The sequence below is a fragment of the Aulonocara sp. 'chitande type north' Nkhata Bay genome, linkage group LG13, assembly GCF_057382095.1.
Source record: "Aulonocara sp. 'chitande type north' Nkhata Bay isolate Kocher_YH1m ecotype deep benthic linkage group LG13, A_spYH_male_GT1.1, whole genome shotgun sequence".
Lineage (NCBI taxonomy): Eukaryota > Metazoa > Chordata > Actinopteri > Cichliformes > Cichlidae > Aulonocara > Aulonocara sp. 'chitande type north' Nkhata Bay.
The window spans coordinates 10,616,283-10,633,827 of NC_141356.1; the positions used below are offsets into that span (position 1 = coordinate 10,616,283).

General features: G+C 40.5%; 1 protein-coding gene across 1 annotated transcript in view; it reads left to right on the forward strand.

Moving 5' to 3' along the window:
* macrod2 (mono-ADP ribosylhydrolase 2) overlaps nt 1-17,545 on the forward strand; it is a 421,359-nt gene that overhangs the window by 312,844 nt on the left and 90,970 nt on the right. Inside the window, exon 7 of the mRNA XM_086258668.1 lies at nt 12,006-12,036. Within this exon, the coding sequence (XP_086114794.1) occupies nt 12,006-12,036 (31 nt within the window). The remainder of the gene's footprint in view (nt 1-12,005; nt 12,037-17,545) is intronic.

Consider the following 17,545-nt stretch of genomic DNA (forward strand, 5'->3'; position numbering starts at 1 on the left):
GGCCATTAGTATGCATGCTGCAGCTGACGTGATTTTAGTTTCACATCGGTCCTGCCACAAAGACAGGGGGCATACAGTCTTCATATTCGTGCCGTTCTGTCAACTCAAAATTCAGAGTGGGATTTTGACTTTGAAGCCACTTTGATATGGTGCTTTTGAAATGTTGAAGGGCGGCTTGAAAGGAAAAATGTTTAATTAGTAGCCTTACATTGGAAGGGTACCATAGGCTGGCTTTCACTCGCCATGACCAGCACCCTTCCTCCCCTTCCTTTCCCTGATTAAATGTGCTATTGAAGTTGATTTGTGAATGGAAATTAGTGTCTCTTGAAAAATGCTCGCTGATTGTTTTACTATTCGTTTAGATCAGCCACTTGGGAATCATCTGTTCTTACGGTACAAATCACGAGCTATATTTTAGGATTACTGATAATACTAACCTTCTAGCTCCATATGCTGCTAATCTCGACTGAGACAGTTTGACACGGGGTATGGATATTTGAAAATCCATGTATGCTCCCTTTTTACCTTTCATAGGATATATGGCTTGGCTTGTTCCTTTAACGCCGTTTTATCTTCAGTATTTCAGAGGCTCTCTCTCTTTGAGATACCCCATGAAACAGCAGCTTGATAGATTCAGACAGAATCCTCCTATTCATGTCTTTGATCACTTTCTTTATGACCACCTGTAATTTAACCCACCAAAATGCAAATGACTCCTAATGCTAAACACCACGCACGCATGCTCTACATATCTTAAGCTCTCGCTGAAATATTCACAGGCTTTAGAGGCCCCGAGGCATTTTGAATGATGTCTTATACTCTGCTCGGCGCTGAGGCTCAAATATTCAAATCAAACATGATGCTCAAAATTACCACAAATACATTTTCCTCTATTTATCACTTTCTTTCCTCCAATCTCAGGATTCAATCAAAATGCCTCTTTGGTTTATAATGTCATGCCTCTTGTGCTAAATACAATAAAAATTTCATAAGATCATCATAATTATGTCAGGCTAAGGATTGTAATCAAAGCAAAGTTCAAGGCTTTAAAGGAAGCGGATGTTAGATACTATAAATTGTCAAATAAAAACCTGCATTCAAACAGAAGCTGCATGTTAAAATGAAAGATTTTTGATACCCTAGTGGCCCACAGTGTAAATTTGGGGCAATATTTGCTTTTGCACCATTATTTCTAGTAGGAGAACTAAACTGGTGTATGTTAATTTCCACTATTTATGCAGTGTTTGATTGATTGTTCGTACAGGACAACCAGACAGATACAAATGGTAAATGGCCTGCATTTGTATAGCGCTTTTCTAGTCCCTAAGGACCCCAAAGCGCTTCACACTACATTCAGTCATTCACCCATTCACACACACATTCACACACTGGCAATGGCAAGCTACATTGTAGCCACAGCTGCCCTGGGGCGCACTGACAGAGGCGAGGCTGCCGGACACTGGCGCCACCGGGCCCTCTGACCACCACCAGTAGGCAAACATGGGGTTAGTATCTTGCCCAAGGATATTTGGCATGCAGCTAGGAGGCAGCCTGGGATCGAACCACCGACTTTCTGATTAGTGGCTGACCTGCTCTGCCACCTGAGCTACAGCCACCCGATACAAAATATACAAGTTTTTGCTTTAAAATGTGCTCTGCTCTGCCTCTAACAACAGTCTAAGTGTTAGCTTTCCAGTAAATAACATTGGTTAACAGTTTTTCAGATGTTATCTGCTTTGAAGTTAAAATATTTATGAGCTGATTCCAAGTATGATAATTAAAATAGCTTATTGGGCATTTTAAGATATTTAACTTTTTACATTTTATGGACGCTGTTTCAGTTTGTTTTAATCCTAAATTGTAACCTTCTCATCTGTTTCTGATCGCTTCATGCAGTGATTTTTTTAGCTTTCTTCATTGTGTAACATCATAAAAATCTGAAATAGTCTATTTAGCTAGAGAATACGTATTCTGAAATATTAGAAAGCATAGTAAGGTTATTCCAGCACAAACATTGCACAGATTTTATTTAGAGGCCAGACTGCCAGGTCAGATCAAGATGTTGTGTTAGGTAGGATGTCAAGAAAGTAGATCTGTTTGTGTCATCACTTGAGGTGGCTGCAAGATCAGGAAGAGCAGGTAGCGCAGGTCTTCTACTAATCAGAAGTTTGGTGGTTCAATCGCTGGCTCCTCCAGTCTGCATGGGGTACCCATAGAGTAAGTGTGAACAGTTCAGGCATTTACTTGTGCAAGTTCTGCTGAATGTGATTGACGGTACATTCAGCAGCACGTTCTTCTTTCGGCTGCTCTCTTTAGGGGGTCGCCACAGCGGATTATCTACTTCCATCTCATCCCATCCCTAAGACCCTCTTTTGTCACACCAACTCTCTGCATGTCTTCCTTCTCTACATCCATCCAAGTAAAAGAAGAAATTTGACAACCGCTTTTTACACAAGCTGCTTTTTCGATGATGCAATCAAAATTGGATGAATAGTTTAGGAAGAGTGGCGCTTCGAAAATTAGCACCTGCCCCCATTCGGGCTTTTCTTGCCAATATTCTGGGCTCAAAATGTGTTTTAGTCATTTGTAGTGTCAATGAAGAACGTTTGGCATCAGGACTGACCTAGCAGCATAACATACAAACTACAGCCAACCATCAATTTCAGTTCAGTAACCCAAAATTAGTAAGTCTTGATGTGACGAGTGGGTGAGGACTTTCATACTCACTGCTCGCTTTGTGCATGTTAATTTTACACATCACAGCAAATTGCTTTTTGCACACATGCTCTGATTTGCCATTGCTAAGGTAACACCACTTCACTTACCATCCCCGGTTTGTTTGTGTTAGCATTTTGTTGCATGAAAGCAGTTTAGCAGGTTAAAACAAATGTGCAGCCATATGTTGTCAACATTTCTTTTATTATGCTTTAAACTTAAATACTGTTTGTTCCTTTGTTCTTACTTTCTGTTACTCATACTCAGGTCAAAGGTTAGGAAAGGAGCCTACCTGCCATTTCCTGACTTCTGTGGACTTGGTGATGTCATGCTTGAGGTCACTGGGCTAAACCAAGCGGAGGCGTTTTCCTTTTGTAGGACTTTTTGTTTACTTTATGGCTTGCGGAACAATTTGTTCCGAGTATTTGTCTTCGTAGGCAGTCATTAAGCTGTGTAAATGAGCAATTGATGGATCAGTGAGTGTTCTCAGATGCTCATGTTGGTTTCTGTGTTTACTGGCTTGAGCGACTGGTACTGGCTAGACTAACTGGGTGTGAATGGGCATCCTTTACAGTCAGTCAAAAATTGCTTGAGATTAGTCTGCCTGCCAACCCCTTTCTTAACGTTCAAGCCAGATTATTGTATGCTTGATATACAGTCATTTCAAATGCATTTTGACTGTAAACTAGTGTAATACCACAAGCTGCTATTTATGAATTTACTGCTCTATGAAGAACGAAGCCACAGCTCTATTCTCCGGCTGTCAATCCGAATCCGAGTCTGTCTTTCTCAGCTTTTCACAGCAGTCTTGATTTCACCCACCACAAGCATGCTAATTTAATCAATATCATATGACTTTAAAAAACTGAATATATCCAAGAAGAAGTCTGCCTGCAGCTGTACAGAGGAGGTACAGTGGAGCAGCAGGAATGCATTTTGCTTTTGAGTTTACTTGACATGGTTCTCACCTACACTCATTTGAATTCTGTCAGCCGTGTGCGGGTCATGTACAGGTCAGTTTTTCTCACAGATGTGACTTTCTTCCCTTTGTCTTTGCCTCTCTGTTGCTCAGTGGCCAGTGATATAATTTCAGCTAATCCTGAGCAGGAGGCCTCATACATAAATATAAGCCGACGTCTGATTGCATGCACCTTCAGCTCAGATTCACATCATGTTCCCACTTGACACTGACGGGATCATTGTCATGAGTTGACAATTTTTTCTGTGAAAACTCACTATGAAACGAGAAATAAAAGAGAACAGTTTCCTGCTGTATTTTCGCTGCACTGGTTCAGAATACAATATGTATATTTTTAATCTTTGAAGCGTGTCAACTTATAGAGTGTAGCTGTAAATGTTTTAAAGTTGTTTTATAGTTATTAGTGCATGATCAGATTGTATTAAAAAACACTTTCTTTGTGTACCTTTGCACTGTAGGCTTCAGGGTAAACTGTGCTCGATCAACCATACAAGCTGGTCATGGATCAATGAATCAAGAAGCCATCAGTTCGGCATCTCTGTGTATTTGCCTCACCTCTCTGCACCGTCCAAAGGCTGAAGCATTTACACCTTTTTTCTGCCCAGCCATCTCAGCACTGTCATTGTTTGGCTGACAGACACGCTGCAGCCTGCCTTTCTTCCCCTGTAACAACTTTCTAAGCCCACTTTTCCTCGTGTCTGGAGTAAACACGGCTTGAGCAAATAAGCTACAGATTTCTTTTATAGTAACATTGAGAAGGGATGTGATGAGGATGAGTCCTTCTATTGAGCTGAAAATAAAGAATGTACTTTTGTATATATTATAGTATATTATTTTTGTAATATAATTATATCCATATAGGCTGGGGATTCAATAGTAAAATGCAAATATTCAGGGTACTGAAGTATATCTGAAGTAAACTTTAAAATGATAGCCGCTGTCAGTGATTCCACTTTTTGATTATTTGCTCCTTTGGACTCACATTTGCACAAAAAAATAGATGGATCTGGATTTGAAGAAAAAACATTGTGATAACTACTCTTCTAAAGGTCTATATTTTCATTTCTGTTTTTGTTAAATGTTACCTACTATTTCTTAAGGATAGAAAATGCTTTGTGGCAGCATAATTTTGTATTTATTGCTGGCAGGACCTTCAAGGAGGAAAGAGATGTTCTGTTCTGTTTGTAACAATACGAATGCTCTACCTGAAGGCTGATTCATGGCATTTCTTCGCAGACACCGTAACAATTTGTGATCACGCAAACACGTCAAATGTCCACACAGCAGGAACATAAAACGGTCATTTTATGTTCCGAGTTTCATTATCCCCACCCTTACAGCTGCTCATCGGAGGAGCTGGAATTGCCATAGTCACTCCTGGATTTTGCACACGTGCTTTCCATCAGTGGCACCTAAAAGTGAGCGTGCCGTTCCTGAAACTCTGTGCACTTTCTGTGCACTCTACCTGGGAAGTGAAATCATCCCTTGAGTAGCAAAGATCCATCCTGGCTCGCGAGTAATTCCCTACACAGCCAATGATGCTGAGACCTTAATGGACAGATGTAATTGTGATAATAGTTGTATTTGATCTTGGCACATATGAAAACTGAGGTGGGACTCGGGCCATTAGGTGCCAGGTTTCCTAGCCTCTGCATTTCTCCATCCTCCATTTAGCATAATGACACAGAGTATTGACTGTGGTATTATGCAGAATAAAAGGGTGTTAATGTGTCATATTTAAATATCCTGATCTGTAACTGTGGCATGTTCCTTTCTGCAGTAGCAGGTAGCCAATTTGTGAAACTGAAAAACCAGGCATGACCTACATGCTTAAAGAATTACAGCAGTCAACAAAGAGGATTCTGTTGGATTCCTGTTTTTGATGCCCTGATGTAAGCCCACACTGTGGCATCACTGGTGAATAATAACATACTTGTGGTCACATTTGCGCAAGATCTCCCCATGCTGCTGTGATTTATAAGCATACCTTCCATCTGCAAACAGGCTAGGAGGCTCCTACCTACTGGGGCACCACCCCGGGTCCAGTGCTATTTACTCAGCCAGCCGAGACGAGGTGCTCCCCCGGCAGGATCCTGCGGTCACTGTGCCCATGCATGCTTTTCTCTCCATTAACCTGTCTGCTCGTGGCTACTGTGAAGTGCCTGCAGCAGGTACAGTAACGCAACAGCATTTTGCCACAGGTTGAACTATCTTTATTGTGCCATTTCCTGCTGTTTAACAAATGATAAAAAGCTGCAGGCCATCAAACTTAGCGGTAACAGTGACTAAGTTTTATGAGCTCTATATTTGGTAAACTCTAGTCACAATATGCACTCAATAAATCATGCATTAATAAGCTTTGTTGTGTCAGTTTTAAAATGAAAATGCAGTCTCTGTAAACATGCAGATATTTGTCAGTGCGTTTGAGTTATACGTAACACCAAAGGTCCAAATAAATAATTTTTTTTCTTGAAAACATTGCACACTTTATTCATTCTGTGCTGTATCTAATGCATTTTGAACCAAATAAGTGTGTAGAAATACTGAGAGGAAAGGTGCTCCACTTTAAAGTGATGTGATAGATTAGGGAGGAGCCCTGGCAACAGAGTAATTTCCCTGGTGACCAATTTCTGAACACTCTGAGCAAAGAAAATCAGCAACAAGCCTACATGTCAGCTATAGCCCCATACCAGGGTGCAGGCGTACACGCTGACTCATTTCTAATGAGCAGCCAGAGATAGAAATAATAACCTAAACAACAAATCATAGGTCATGACTGCAAATATAGTGCTGACGGCCTTAATTAACATTAGACCTTATTCAGTGTAAGCAGATATAAAAGTATGTATGCAAAAATGTCGTCAATGGTGGCCCAGGGTTGATGGGGAAAGAAGATGAGAAGTGGGTTATGCTTTACTATTCTTACATTGCTGCACTCTCTGGTTTGCCTCCGAAAACTACTGTAGCAACTTTGTTGCATTTAGTGTGATTTTGGCTTAAATTCCGCTTGTCATTTCTTTTCTGTCTTTAAAAGCACTACTGCTATATGTGATACTATAGAGTATTATGTGCAGAAGCATTTTGAGGTTGTTCTTAAAGAGTTTATATAAAATCTATGAAATATCTTTGGTTAGTGAAAAATAAAAGTAAACTGGTTTTAAATATTACACTGCACGCTTACTGCCTGATAGATCCATATAAAGTAGATTGAGCTTCAGCATGATTTTTGCTGACAAAGTCTTATAATGTGCATTAACAATGACATCATCACAGTATCGACCTTTCTCTTTATGTAACTCGGTTCCCGCTGTTGCACCTTCATATGGATGCTTAGTGTTTCCTGCTGCTCAGCGTGCTCTTCCTTATCTCTTCTACCGTTCTCCGAAATATTTTCAATCCAAAACTGCATAGGCATGGTAAAGCTACCATTATCATCTGTCTCACTGCAAAAATTGCACTACAGTAGCAAAGAGCGATCAATTTAGTGTAACTAGATGAATTTTTATGGACGTGATGCTGATGGCTATTTAAGGTATTTTGCTTGATCACCAGGTTGTCCTGTGCTCTCTAAATTTGAGTGTTTATGGTAAAGCACTCTTTAACATTGTAACATGTTCAAAATGACTAATTCACAGAATGAGTAGAATACAGATATAATGAAATCTGTTTTGTCATTGATTTAAATGTTCAGGTTTTTGTTTGTTTGTTTGTTTGTTTGTGTTAACAAATGACAGATTTGCATTTAATTCATTTGACAGAAAATGGTTGCTTGAAATTTAAGTACTTCAACTGCTGGTCACTCCTCTTAGCATCCTCTGTCACCTGGTTTTGAAATGCATTGCCTTCTTAAATTAATGTATATTACGATCTAAAAACATTAATTAAATTATCACCTGGCTTGTATCAACTGCATCTGGTGGTTGAAAATTCATCACAACCTAAATTAAGTTTGATCAAGAACATGAGCAGCAGCTCATGTCAGGAGCTCTTCGTGTCATTGCCAATGTAATGCAGTTGTAAAAAGACAAGCCCTTCATTTTGCAGAACCATTTCTCTGTGTCCTTCAGAGGGGTGCTTAAAAATGAAACCTAACTAAAGTTTGAATGTTGTAACATTCAAACTAGAAGTCACTTTTTCGAGAATGCCAATGTTCACATTTTGAACAGAGAGGACAGATGGTTTGAAAGAGGGGTGAAAGAAGCCATCTATGTTCACTGTGAACGACCATCTTTGAACAGGGATGGTGGCTTACGACACCAAGTGTCTGCCATCTATAATCCAGTTTTGAGATCCCTTCCCAAATGCCTTAACACCCACTCACATCCTGGGCCATTTGACCTCAGTAAATCACATGATAGGGTGGGGCTAGGTTTCACAGTGAGCTGAAACTTTGGCTGATTGTGACCCACACTCGTTTTCACACCTTGGCTTGTGTGATTAAGTAGAGGATCAATAGGGGGTCCATGACCCTCTTGGGGACACTCCCATAGGGCTCAAAATCTGGGACTCTCCACCAGTTGCTCTTAGAACTGAAGAAGCTTCTCAGGTGAGAAGTGAAACGTCTTCAAGAAACCTAAAGAAGTCCAGATGCTCCTTAGACTACGATGACCTGGATGACTGAGAACGTTCACAGACATGTTGTAGCATTTCATTTTCATCTAAGGTTCTCGCCATAATCATCACTCTGCATTAATTTGACTGAATATGTTACTAAAGCAGATTAAATCTGTATACTAGTTCTTCCATTGTTTCCCTATATATTAGGTTAAAAATTGAGCTCATTTTATGATAAATAGGTTGTGTCATTGTTTTGCAAAGGGTCTTTTCTGGGCACTGGCTGCAGTGTTTCGAGGTACAATATTTGGCAGATATTTTGAATGTTTATCTCTCCATGTCATCCTCGAGATCCTTGAGAATCTGAGAAAACACTCCGGCTGCATGCTTGGGGTCATTGTCGAGCTACTGATTGATTTTTGGACCGATTAGGCAACTCCCTGACGTTGCTGAGTGATGAATATGAATCTAACCCTCGTAAAGTGCTTAAAATCTTTCCACATTACTGTGTACTACTTTTCCCTCTTGCAATCAAATGCCCTTCAAACAAATAAATGAATGTGTCACAGTGGTGTCACATTTTGACAGCATCCCATTAAGTGATTACCTGGTGCAATTTCACACCAGCGTGATCAATAGTCCTTTAATGGATCAGCCAAGGAACTAATAAAAAGGATTTTAATTGATTACGCTGATAGGCCGTCACTCCCACAGCCTGTTATATGTTAAAGGTGCAATCAGAGCAGAAGTTCAACGTCAGGTGACTGACACTTTGGCCTTTAAGCTGAGAGAGGATAACGAGGCTTCTGGCTCAGGATCACCTTGGCTGACTGACAGGAAGTAACTTTCCTTATTATGATAGTCCTTCATATCGTTTTCTTCTGCTGGGGTAATTTAGATTCCAGCTTCAATAGACTATTGCCTATATGTAAAAGTGTCATCAATTTTTATAATTGAGATACTCTGATTTTCCGTGCCTCTAATGAGTCAGTCTATTATAAGTAATCCTATTTGCACGCAGTAATTCTTTGAAATATTGTTTGTTGTGTTAGGATATACGTGACAGTTTTGCACTTTTAATCTCAGTGTGCCTCTGCGCGTGCCACGGTCTGAGCCTGGCACAGGGCTAAAAACGGCGATGCTTTTCCACGCTTCATCATCTGTGGTTTGTGTCAGACCCAGACAGTCATCTGGAAAGGTCAAAGCATCAGTAAAAGATTTAAATCAGCCCACAGAAGAAAGATTTACCTTGACAGGCGGAACCTGAAAACTGGTAAATAAGAATGCAAACAGAGTCTTTCCTCTTAAACCAAACCAAGGAAAAACAGACCATTGCATTTCAAAGCTAGAGTCACAGGTTGTGATGCTTTGAAGTAACAAAAAAAAAATTTGAATATCTTTTTTGTCCTTGTAATTAACTATTTGCTTTCTTAATGCTATACGTTGAAACGGCTCGAAGATGAATGCGTTGATTAATGCATTTGTATAATCACTCTATGAGGAGACATGTATGGTTCGTTCTCTTTCAGATCTATTAATCGTGTTTTCATTTCTAAAACGAAGCGATCTTGGCACAGCTAATAGAAACAGCCTGTTTCTAAATGCAACTTGACAGGGTCAGTGTGAGAAAAGCAAACTGTTGGGCTTAGTTTTGGCACTGAGAGAACTTGACGTACGGGTGTTATTCTTTGATTAATCTCTGTGCTGTTCTGTTGTTCTATATTCATCCAGCTTTATAAGCTGCTAGAGGAAACATTTTCCTTTTTTTTCTTCATTTGTCATCTTATTATATTAATGTTGTAGCCACGCCTTTTGATGAATGCAAGAACTAAAGCACGTATTCAGCTTGTTTTGAGGACAAATGGGGCCTTTGAAAAAAAATCTTTCTCTTTAGTGTTTATTAATATGCTTAAAAAGATGAATGTGAAATAGGGGAGCTTATAGCAAGGCCTATGTATCATAATATATTAGCTCACAGAAGTAAAGAGTAATGAAACTATTTTCAGCTATAAAGCCATGCTTGAATAATATGTCTGCTGCAAAGTGCTGCAAAGCCAGAACTATTACAAGGTGGTTACTTTTTATAATCTTTTTGGAAAAGACGTCCATAAATAAATATGTGTTAGTTTTGGCTCTTTGGGTCATGAAGATAATTCTATTTATCCTTCTTCTCATTCTCCACATGTCTCTTTTGTTTGGTGTATGTGCTTTCCTGCAGTTTGGTGGCTGCTATATTATTGATTTGTACTATTGATCCAAATGTGGCAGCGATTACTGGGATTTTGTGTTTAGCTTTATCATCATGCACTAAAAAACCTCCTGCTGGGATGCCCTTGTTGCTACTTTAACACAACTGAGTCACTGCTGGCAGTTTGTATTTTTACTCACAATAAAGTTTGTTTGTCTGCGAGTCACAGACTGTGTATTGACATCAAAGACACTTAAACCTTAGACACTAAAAGTAAGTGACAGACAAGGTCGATCTCATTTGGATAGTCATGATTAATAAGATGTGAAATCCACTATTCCATAATGAGCTATACTGGCCATCAAGTATACATATAATACATGCATTATAATGCAGTGATTGGTATAACAGTCAAAGATGGAACTTAAAAAACATAAAATATGTGTGTAAAGAGGGATGTTTGATAAGCTTTTATTTGGATGCTAACAAAAAGTATACTGTGTATCTATGCAGTTCTGTGGAAAATTAAGTATATCCTTAATCTTCTGTAGGAATAAAGTGGGTAAATAGCAGCAATGTGCTTTGGTAGTTTGCTGGTCTGGAGCATTCAGGTGTCTGTTAACACAATCTTCCCAGGACTGGTCGTCCTAGCAGATTCATCCCAAGGTCAGGCTGTGCAGTGCATCTAAGACTCTACAGTCCCCAGATAGCATGTTAAATATTAAAGTTCATGACAGAACAATTACAAAAAAGCTGAAGAAGTATGGTTTGTTTGGCAGGGTTGTCAGGAGGAGGGTTGTCTTTTCTCTAAAAAGAGCATTGCAGTATGATGAGGAAAATGTGGAGCTGTTGGTCATAATGCACAACATCATTTCTGGCCCAACATATCAGCACAAACACATCATACCAACGGTCAAGCACAATGATAGAGGGGTGATGATTTGGGCTTATTCTGCAGCCACAGGATTTTGGACTCTTGTGGTCTTTGAGTCAGTCATGAACTCTGGACACCAACGTTTTCACACGTGAGGATAATTATCCAACAGTTAAAGCTTGGCCAGTATTCAAAGTGTCATCCAAAGCCCAGCAACAACAGAATGGCTGATAAAGAAAAGAATCAGGGTATTGTAATGGGCCAGTCAATGCCCAAACAAATTATTGAATCTTGTTTTGTACTGTAGTTTTTCCCAGGACTTCACAGAGTCCTGTGAAAATGTTCTTTTTCACTTCAGTATTTGTATTTATGCATCTTGCATTGAAGCTGGAATATGGTTTACGACACACTTCTGCATCGTCACTGCAGGGAATTCGTCAAATGTTAGTGGAAATTGCTGCTCCTGGGAATAAACAAGTGAAGCAGTCGCGGTAAATGGCAATCATACAAGTGTACAGTAGATGCCTGACAATAACGCAGATGGGTGCAGTCGTGCAACATTTTATTTCAGTAGATGACGTTTGAATTCCTCTGCTACAAAATTAAACGTTTGGCTTCAAAGAGGAATTACTTTTGTCTTAATTTGTGTGATCATGCTGATTGTTTTCTCCATCTCTCTCTCTCTCTTTGCGCAGGCCTTCCCATGTATATCCACAGGCATCTACGGTAAGCTCAGTCTCCCTTCTTTTATTTCTGTTTTTATCCATTTGCTTTGTTCTTTCAGTGCAACTCAATGATAACAAGCTGCTCATATTCCCCAGTTTGTGGCTGAATATTTTAAAATGATGCACATAGGGCGGAGGTTACTTAGATATAAATACTAAATATACCTTAAACCATGTTGCACAAAGGCAGGACGTAGAAGAATACTGAATACTGCTTATGCACCCTCATGAGATCAAGCCAAATAAGCTGCAAGGCATTGCTGGCAGAGAGCTGATGTGCTCATTACACTTAAAGTCACACTGAAAAGAAACCAGACTTGTTGATATGAACAGAATTTTTGAGTTTTGAAGATAAAAAAAAGTTAAATGCAAGAAAACATGTTGATTCTTTGACTCTTTTGATCATTTAAATTGCCTGTTTTTACCCCACACCGTACACTGTACAGTTTATGAATTTGCATACAGCTCCAATACTTGCAGTAGGTGCCAAATGTGTAAGGATTAATTAACATGCTAATTTCTGTTGTTTGCAACTGACTATTAGCAGCAATGTAGTTCCACATAAGCAGCCACAACTGCTCTGTAAAGTTATGCGTAATTGCAGATACCTACAGTATTCTGCCAATTTAAAAAAATGCCAGTGCGAGGCAACAACTGATAAATGATTCTGGGTCTATACTTCTTTAGGCAGGGATCTCATGAGAGTCGATAAGTGCCTCTGATCATTTCACAAGACGAGGTGCTGCCAATTTTACAAACACTGTTTCCTCAAGATATGTGCATGCACTGTTCGCGCTCTCAATAGGCATACAACACAGCATTTATTATGTCCACGTGCCGAGTGTAATGCGAATTCAAAAGTGACATATTGAACTCAGAAAGCAAAACTAACAAAAGTTTCAAAAGCCCTCGAAACCTTCTTCTGAAAACAGCAAAGAAAACCAGATAATTAAAATGTATGACACCAAAGGGTGGATAGTTCCTTTCACATTCCTCGGTAATTCAGATCATTTTAGATGATACTTGTTTTTTGTCCATTTTACGTCGGGGAGTTATATTTCCGGTGCTTTCTGTACTATTCTTCATGTGGTTGACCTCGCTCAGATTTATTATATACACCTATGCAGCTGTTGTTGTTCTAATAAAGCTACATAAAAGCTACCTAATTTACTAAACCTACTGCAGCTTACTTCCACAGCTGTTTCACTGTGTGAATTTAATTTAAAAGGATTTTTTAAACAACATCATTGGTGTAGATAAGCACAGACACATCTGAGCTATTTGAGTGTGCTATTAAGACCTGATGCTGGTTTTTTATTTAAAATGCAGACATTTGAAGCCGTATCTCAAACTGTAAGCGAAGCATCAACAGCCACTGACTGGATTTAATTAAAAGCTAGGGACTGGACTGTAGTGCACATGTGAGTCGGTGCAACTATCCGGTCACAGCTCATAAAGAAAATGATGAAATGTTGATAATCAGTGACAGTTGAGCACCTTATTTGTGATTTGCTGTGCATTTCAGCGGCACATGTCTCTACAGTGCTAGAGCATTTGCCATAACTTGCAAACAGAGTGCATTCAGCTGGTAAAACACACCCTGAAAATCATCTGTGCAGACGCTTGAGAGGTGCATTCAGCTGTGATTATACTCAGGCGGTTCTGACTCGTTTCCAGTTGACATGCCAGAGATTTGTGCTGCCGTTTCATGTCCTGAACAAACATGTCACATGTGATGTGAAGACACAGATCAAACCGGATGAGCTAATTTTCACGACTATGGTTGGAAACTGTTTCTGTATGAAAAATGACAGTTTGGTTATTGATTAAACCTGTTAGTTATTGATGTAGTCCTAGTCCGTTAGTGAAAGCACAGAAGCCTCTACCTTTCCATATTTCTTTGGTTTTTTTTAAACGTCTAATAAAAAACAAAGTAATTAAGTTTTAGTTTGAGTTTTGTGTTTTGATTTCCAACTGTAGACAGTATGCAAAAATAAAATGATTCATCTACAGCCCCTGGGGAACATTAAAAAAAAGCCTCTGCCCACATGCTGGGTACCTTACATCTGTTTGTTTTTCTCTCCAACCAAAGCCATTACTCCTCTGCCTTTATCAAACCTGGACTATAACTAACTGCCAGCTGTTGCACTCTGAAATACTACACGCAAAGTACTGATTATAGAGCCTGATAAACTTTGGCAGTGCTCATTAAACTAGCTGAAACTGCCCGGCATAGATAAAAGATAGTCCGAGTGGCGAGCTATCCTGACACGCGCTATTGCATATGTGTGTTAATAAAGACCAGTCTTTAGTAAAGCGTGCTCATAAATCACAAGACGTTTAATTATGCTCTTGATAGAACACTTCCCATTTGGGATTTTGAATAAATTCCCCCTGTCACTTTTTTGCAGTTCACACACACACACATCTTTTCTGCGATGTTATGTTTCGTTCCACCTGCCGATGCACACATCTCACAGGGGCTTCTTCTTTTTTTAGTCCACTCTCCTTCCTCTTCCTGCAAAATATATGTTATCCGCTTAAACACGAGTGTCTGACTTCTCGTGACGTAACAAATTACATAACAAGCTGAATTCAAGAAGTATAGTGAAGTGCATCAGCTAATGGTTATATACAGTGTTTTGTGTTATAAGCAAAAATATGGAGTAGAGTAGCTGTAGTGGCACAAAGGTAGTGCAAATACATGCAGGGGAGAGAGTGGGGTGGGGGTCATTGTTTGTACTGCGCGCCGCTGACGAGGGCACCACTTATTGCCATTCACTGTGCTACTGTGTGCTGCACTGCCAGTGGGAGCCTGTCATACCACACCACCAGGAGCCCCCTCGCATCAAAAGGATGGTCTGTGCAGAGCCAAGCATGCAGTGGAGTGGGAGGGGGGATTAAACAGCCTGATTAATAAATAAACAGCTTAGCGCTTCCATAACTAGATCTCCACAGAACAACAGCTGATTAAGACTAAAGATCTTCACACAGCAGAGGGCAAATAGAGGAGGGACTTTCAAAGGAAGTACAGTATAGATAGCACAGAGCTGTGTTGTTGTTCTCCGAGTCCTCTGCGTGCCCCCTGAGTACTGCCATATTCTGAAAGGGCCTCTGCTCTCTTGTCAGGAGTTCTGACATTTTCTGTGCATTTTAGATAACCTTTAAGGTCAGCTTCCATTTTAGCAATATAAACAAAAGCTCTTTAGCGTGGAAGTCACATCTCCCCGATCCCGATGTTTGCCTGTGATTTTTTTCTAAAAAAAGAAATCTCTTTCTGTCTCTGTTGAATGTGCATCATTTTGAGTATGCGTTCACGGTCATGCAGGTACTATGCTTATGTACACGTGCTTGACCTATTTCTGCACTTGAACTGGAGCAAGAAAACAAATTCTGTGCCCCAAACATCGTGACACAGAGGAATCAGGAACAAGTTATCCAAGGCCATTGTGGTGAGACAAACAGATTTGTCAGGGAAAGTTAATGCTAATTGACACCCTCTCTCACGCCTCCATATTCCCGAAGACTCAGTCACCACTGACAGATGATGGCAGAACAGGGAGGTTGGGTGTAGTAGAGGTGTGCAGGGGGTACCTCAGACGCTTGGAAAGAAAAATGAGAGATCACACTGCGCTGACAGTCCAATCCCTCAGTCCGGCCCATTAGCCACAACAGAATTTCTGCACCGATAGTGTGTCGGAGGTACCACCCATAAACAAACTGGTGCCCTCCGTGGGCCACGAGGTCACCCAGCATGATAGAGGTTATTAAGTGCTGCTTCTGTTTGCACATCAATCACAGCCGTGCGACCTGGGTTTAAATGGATTATTCCTTCCACGGAGGAGACACCTCTCAACGTCTCACAGGATCAGTGCCAAGAGTCCAACTACCTCGACTTAGAGAGGTCATTTTCTCTTTTGCAATCCTTTTGTTTTCTGTCCTTCCTCCTATGCATCCTCTTGTCTCTAGTTCTCCCTGACAAGTCTGTCTTATTAGCCATACAAGGAAAATCATATGAAAAAACAACTATTTTCAGATGCATTTTAGACTTTTGCACCTTGTGCAGATCAGGTCTTAGGCAGTGCTGAAAAAGCACTTTTCAACAACCCCATAATGAGGCATGCAGTTTATAAGCAAGGACACGTATATTACTTCTGCTGTTTGCTGGATAAGAAGCCATTGCACGCATGTATTTATAACGCTATCAAAAGAATCAGAGGCGCTTGATGTGGCAAAGCTGCTTCTCTTCTTTGGACAAATATCTTCCTGTTTACTGCTAACCCCTCACCTCTGGCTCATCTGTCTCCGTAACTGATCCGAGATTTGTTGACAAAGGACTTTTAGCACTGACTGGTGGCTGTGGGAGATATGTGGATGTAATCCACCAAAGCTCTACTGGTATGTCCACACTGCCATCCCGCTGTACCGTCCAGATCAAAGGTGTCAAGCAGCTAAGATTTTTTTTCTCTAACCAGCATCATGGTCTGGCTCTCTTTATCCCTGTCTAGGATTAGGAGGGCTGGAGACATTCATGCACCTTATCTTTAAACAGTGATTGCTTGCTGCTAGTTTGCCAGAAATGGCCCAGGCAGGTTCCCCCTTCTCTCAAAATACATGAAGCCTAATCTAGCTGGGTTTTTGGTATTTCAAGGCACATACAGTAGGAGCAATATGTTGTATCAGTGGGCAGCAGAGTGTGTGCTCAAAGAAAGCAAGATCTCCGTGGCCCAATGTGCATTTGTTCTCAGCACTTTTCACAGATGATAAGCCAAATGTAAAAACACCTCCCACCCACAGGACAATAGATTTAAGGGTTTGTGAAACTTGTTCGAGCATTAAACTTTTTCATTCCACAAACTTCTCAGAATGTTTTTACAAAGTAAAACGTCGGGTGTTAATTTTAGCATGTAGGACAAAGCATGCTATCACCTACATGGATTATTTCCAAGGAAGGTCATCAGCTGTTGTGCTCTGCCCTCTTTCTTCTCACCTCTTTCCCCCCCTCCCCTGCCTCTCTTCCTCACATTACACCCTCCCATCCCTCTTTGTCTCTGTCTCCTTCTGTGGGCTGCAAAGTCGGTCATGGTCACAGCCCTGCTGTCGTGTCCCAGTGTTAGTGTAGGAGCAGCTCCGGGCCATTTGACACCCACGCAATGGCGTCTAGAGTCCTGGGGCGCTACTCTGTCCTCCACCCCGGGTCAACTCACCTCTCCACTGGGCCCTGATGGGGTGACTACCCTGTTCCCCCGCTCACTTTTCAGATGAACGCACAGCATTGATGCCTCCAACTAGAGCAGAGCTCAGCTGTGCTACGCTTAATGATTTTCTACTGTTCAAACCACATCCACCTAATCTACATTGTTTTATACTGAGCTTAAATGATTCCAGCCTGCCTGTCTCTTATTACAGCTATCTTTAATAATAGCACTAAAGCTATCAACATTTTATTGAAAACAACAGCAATAAAAAGTCCTTTTTTTAATAAAAAATACTATTAAGATATTTCAAGG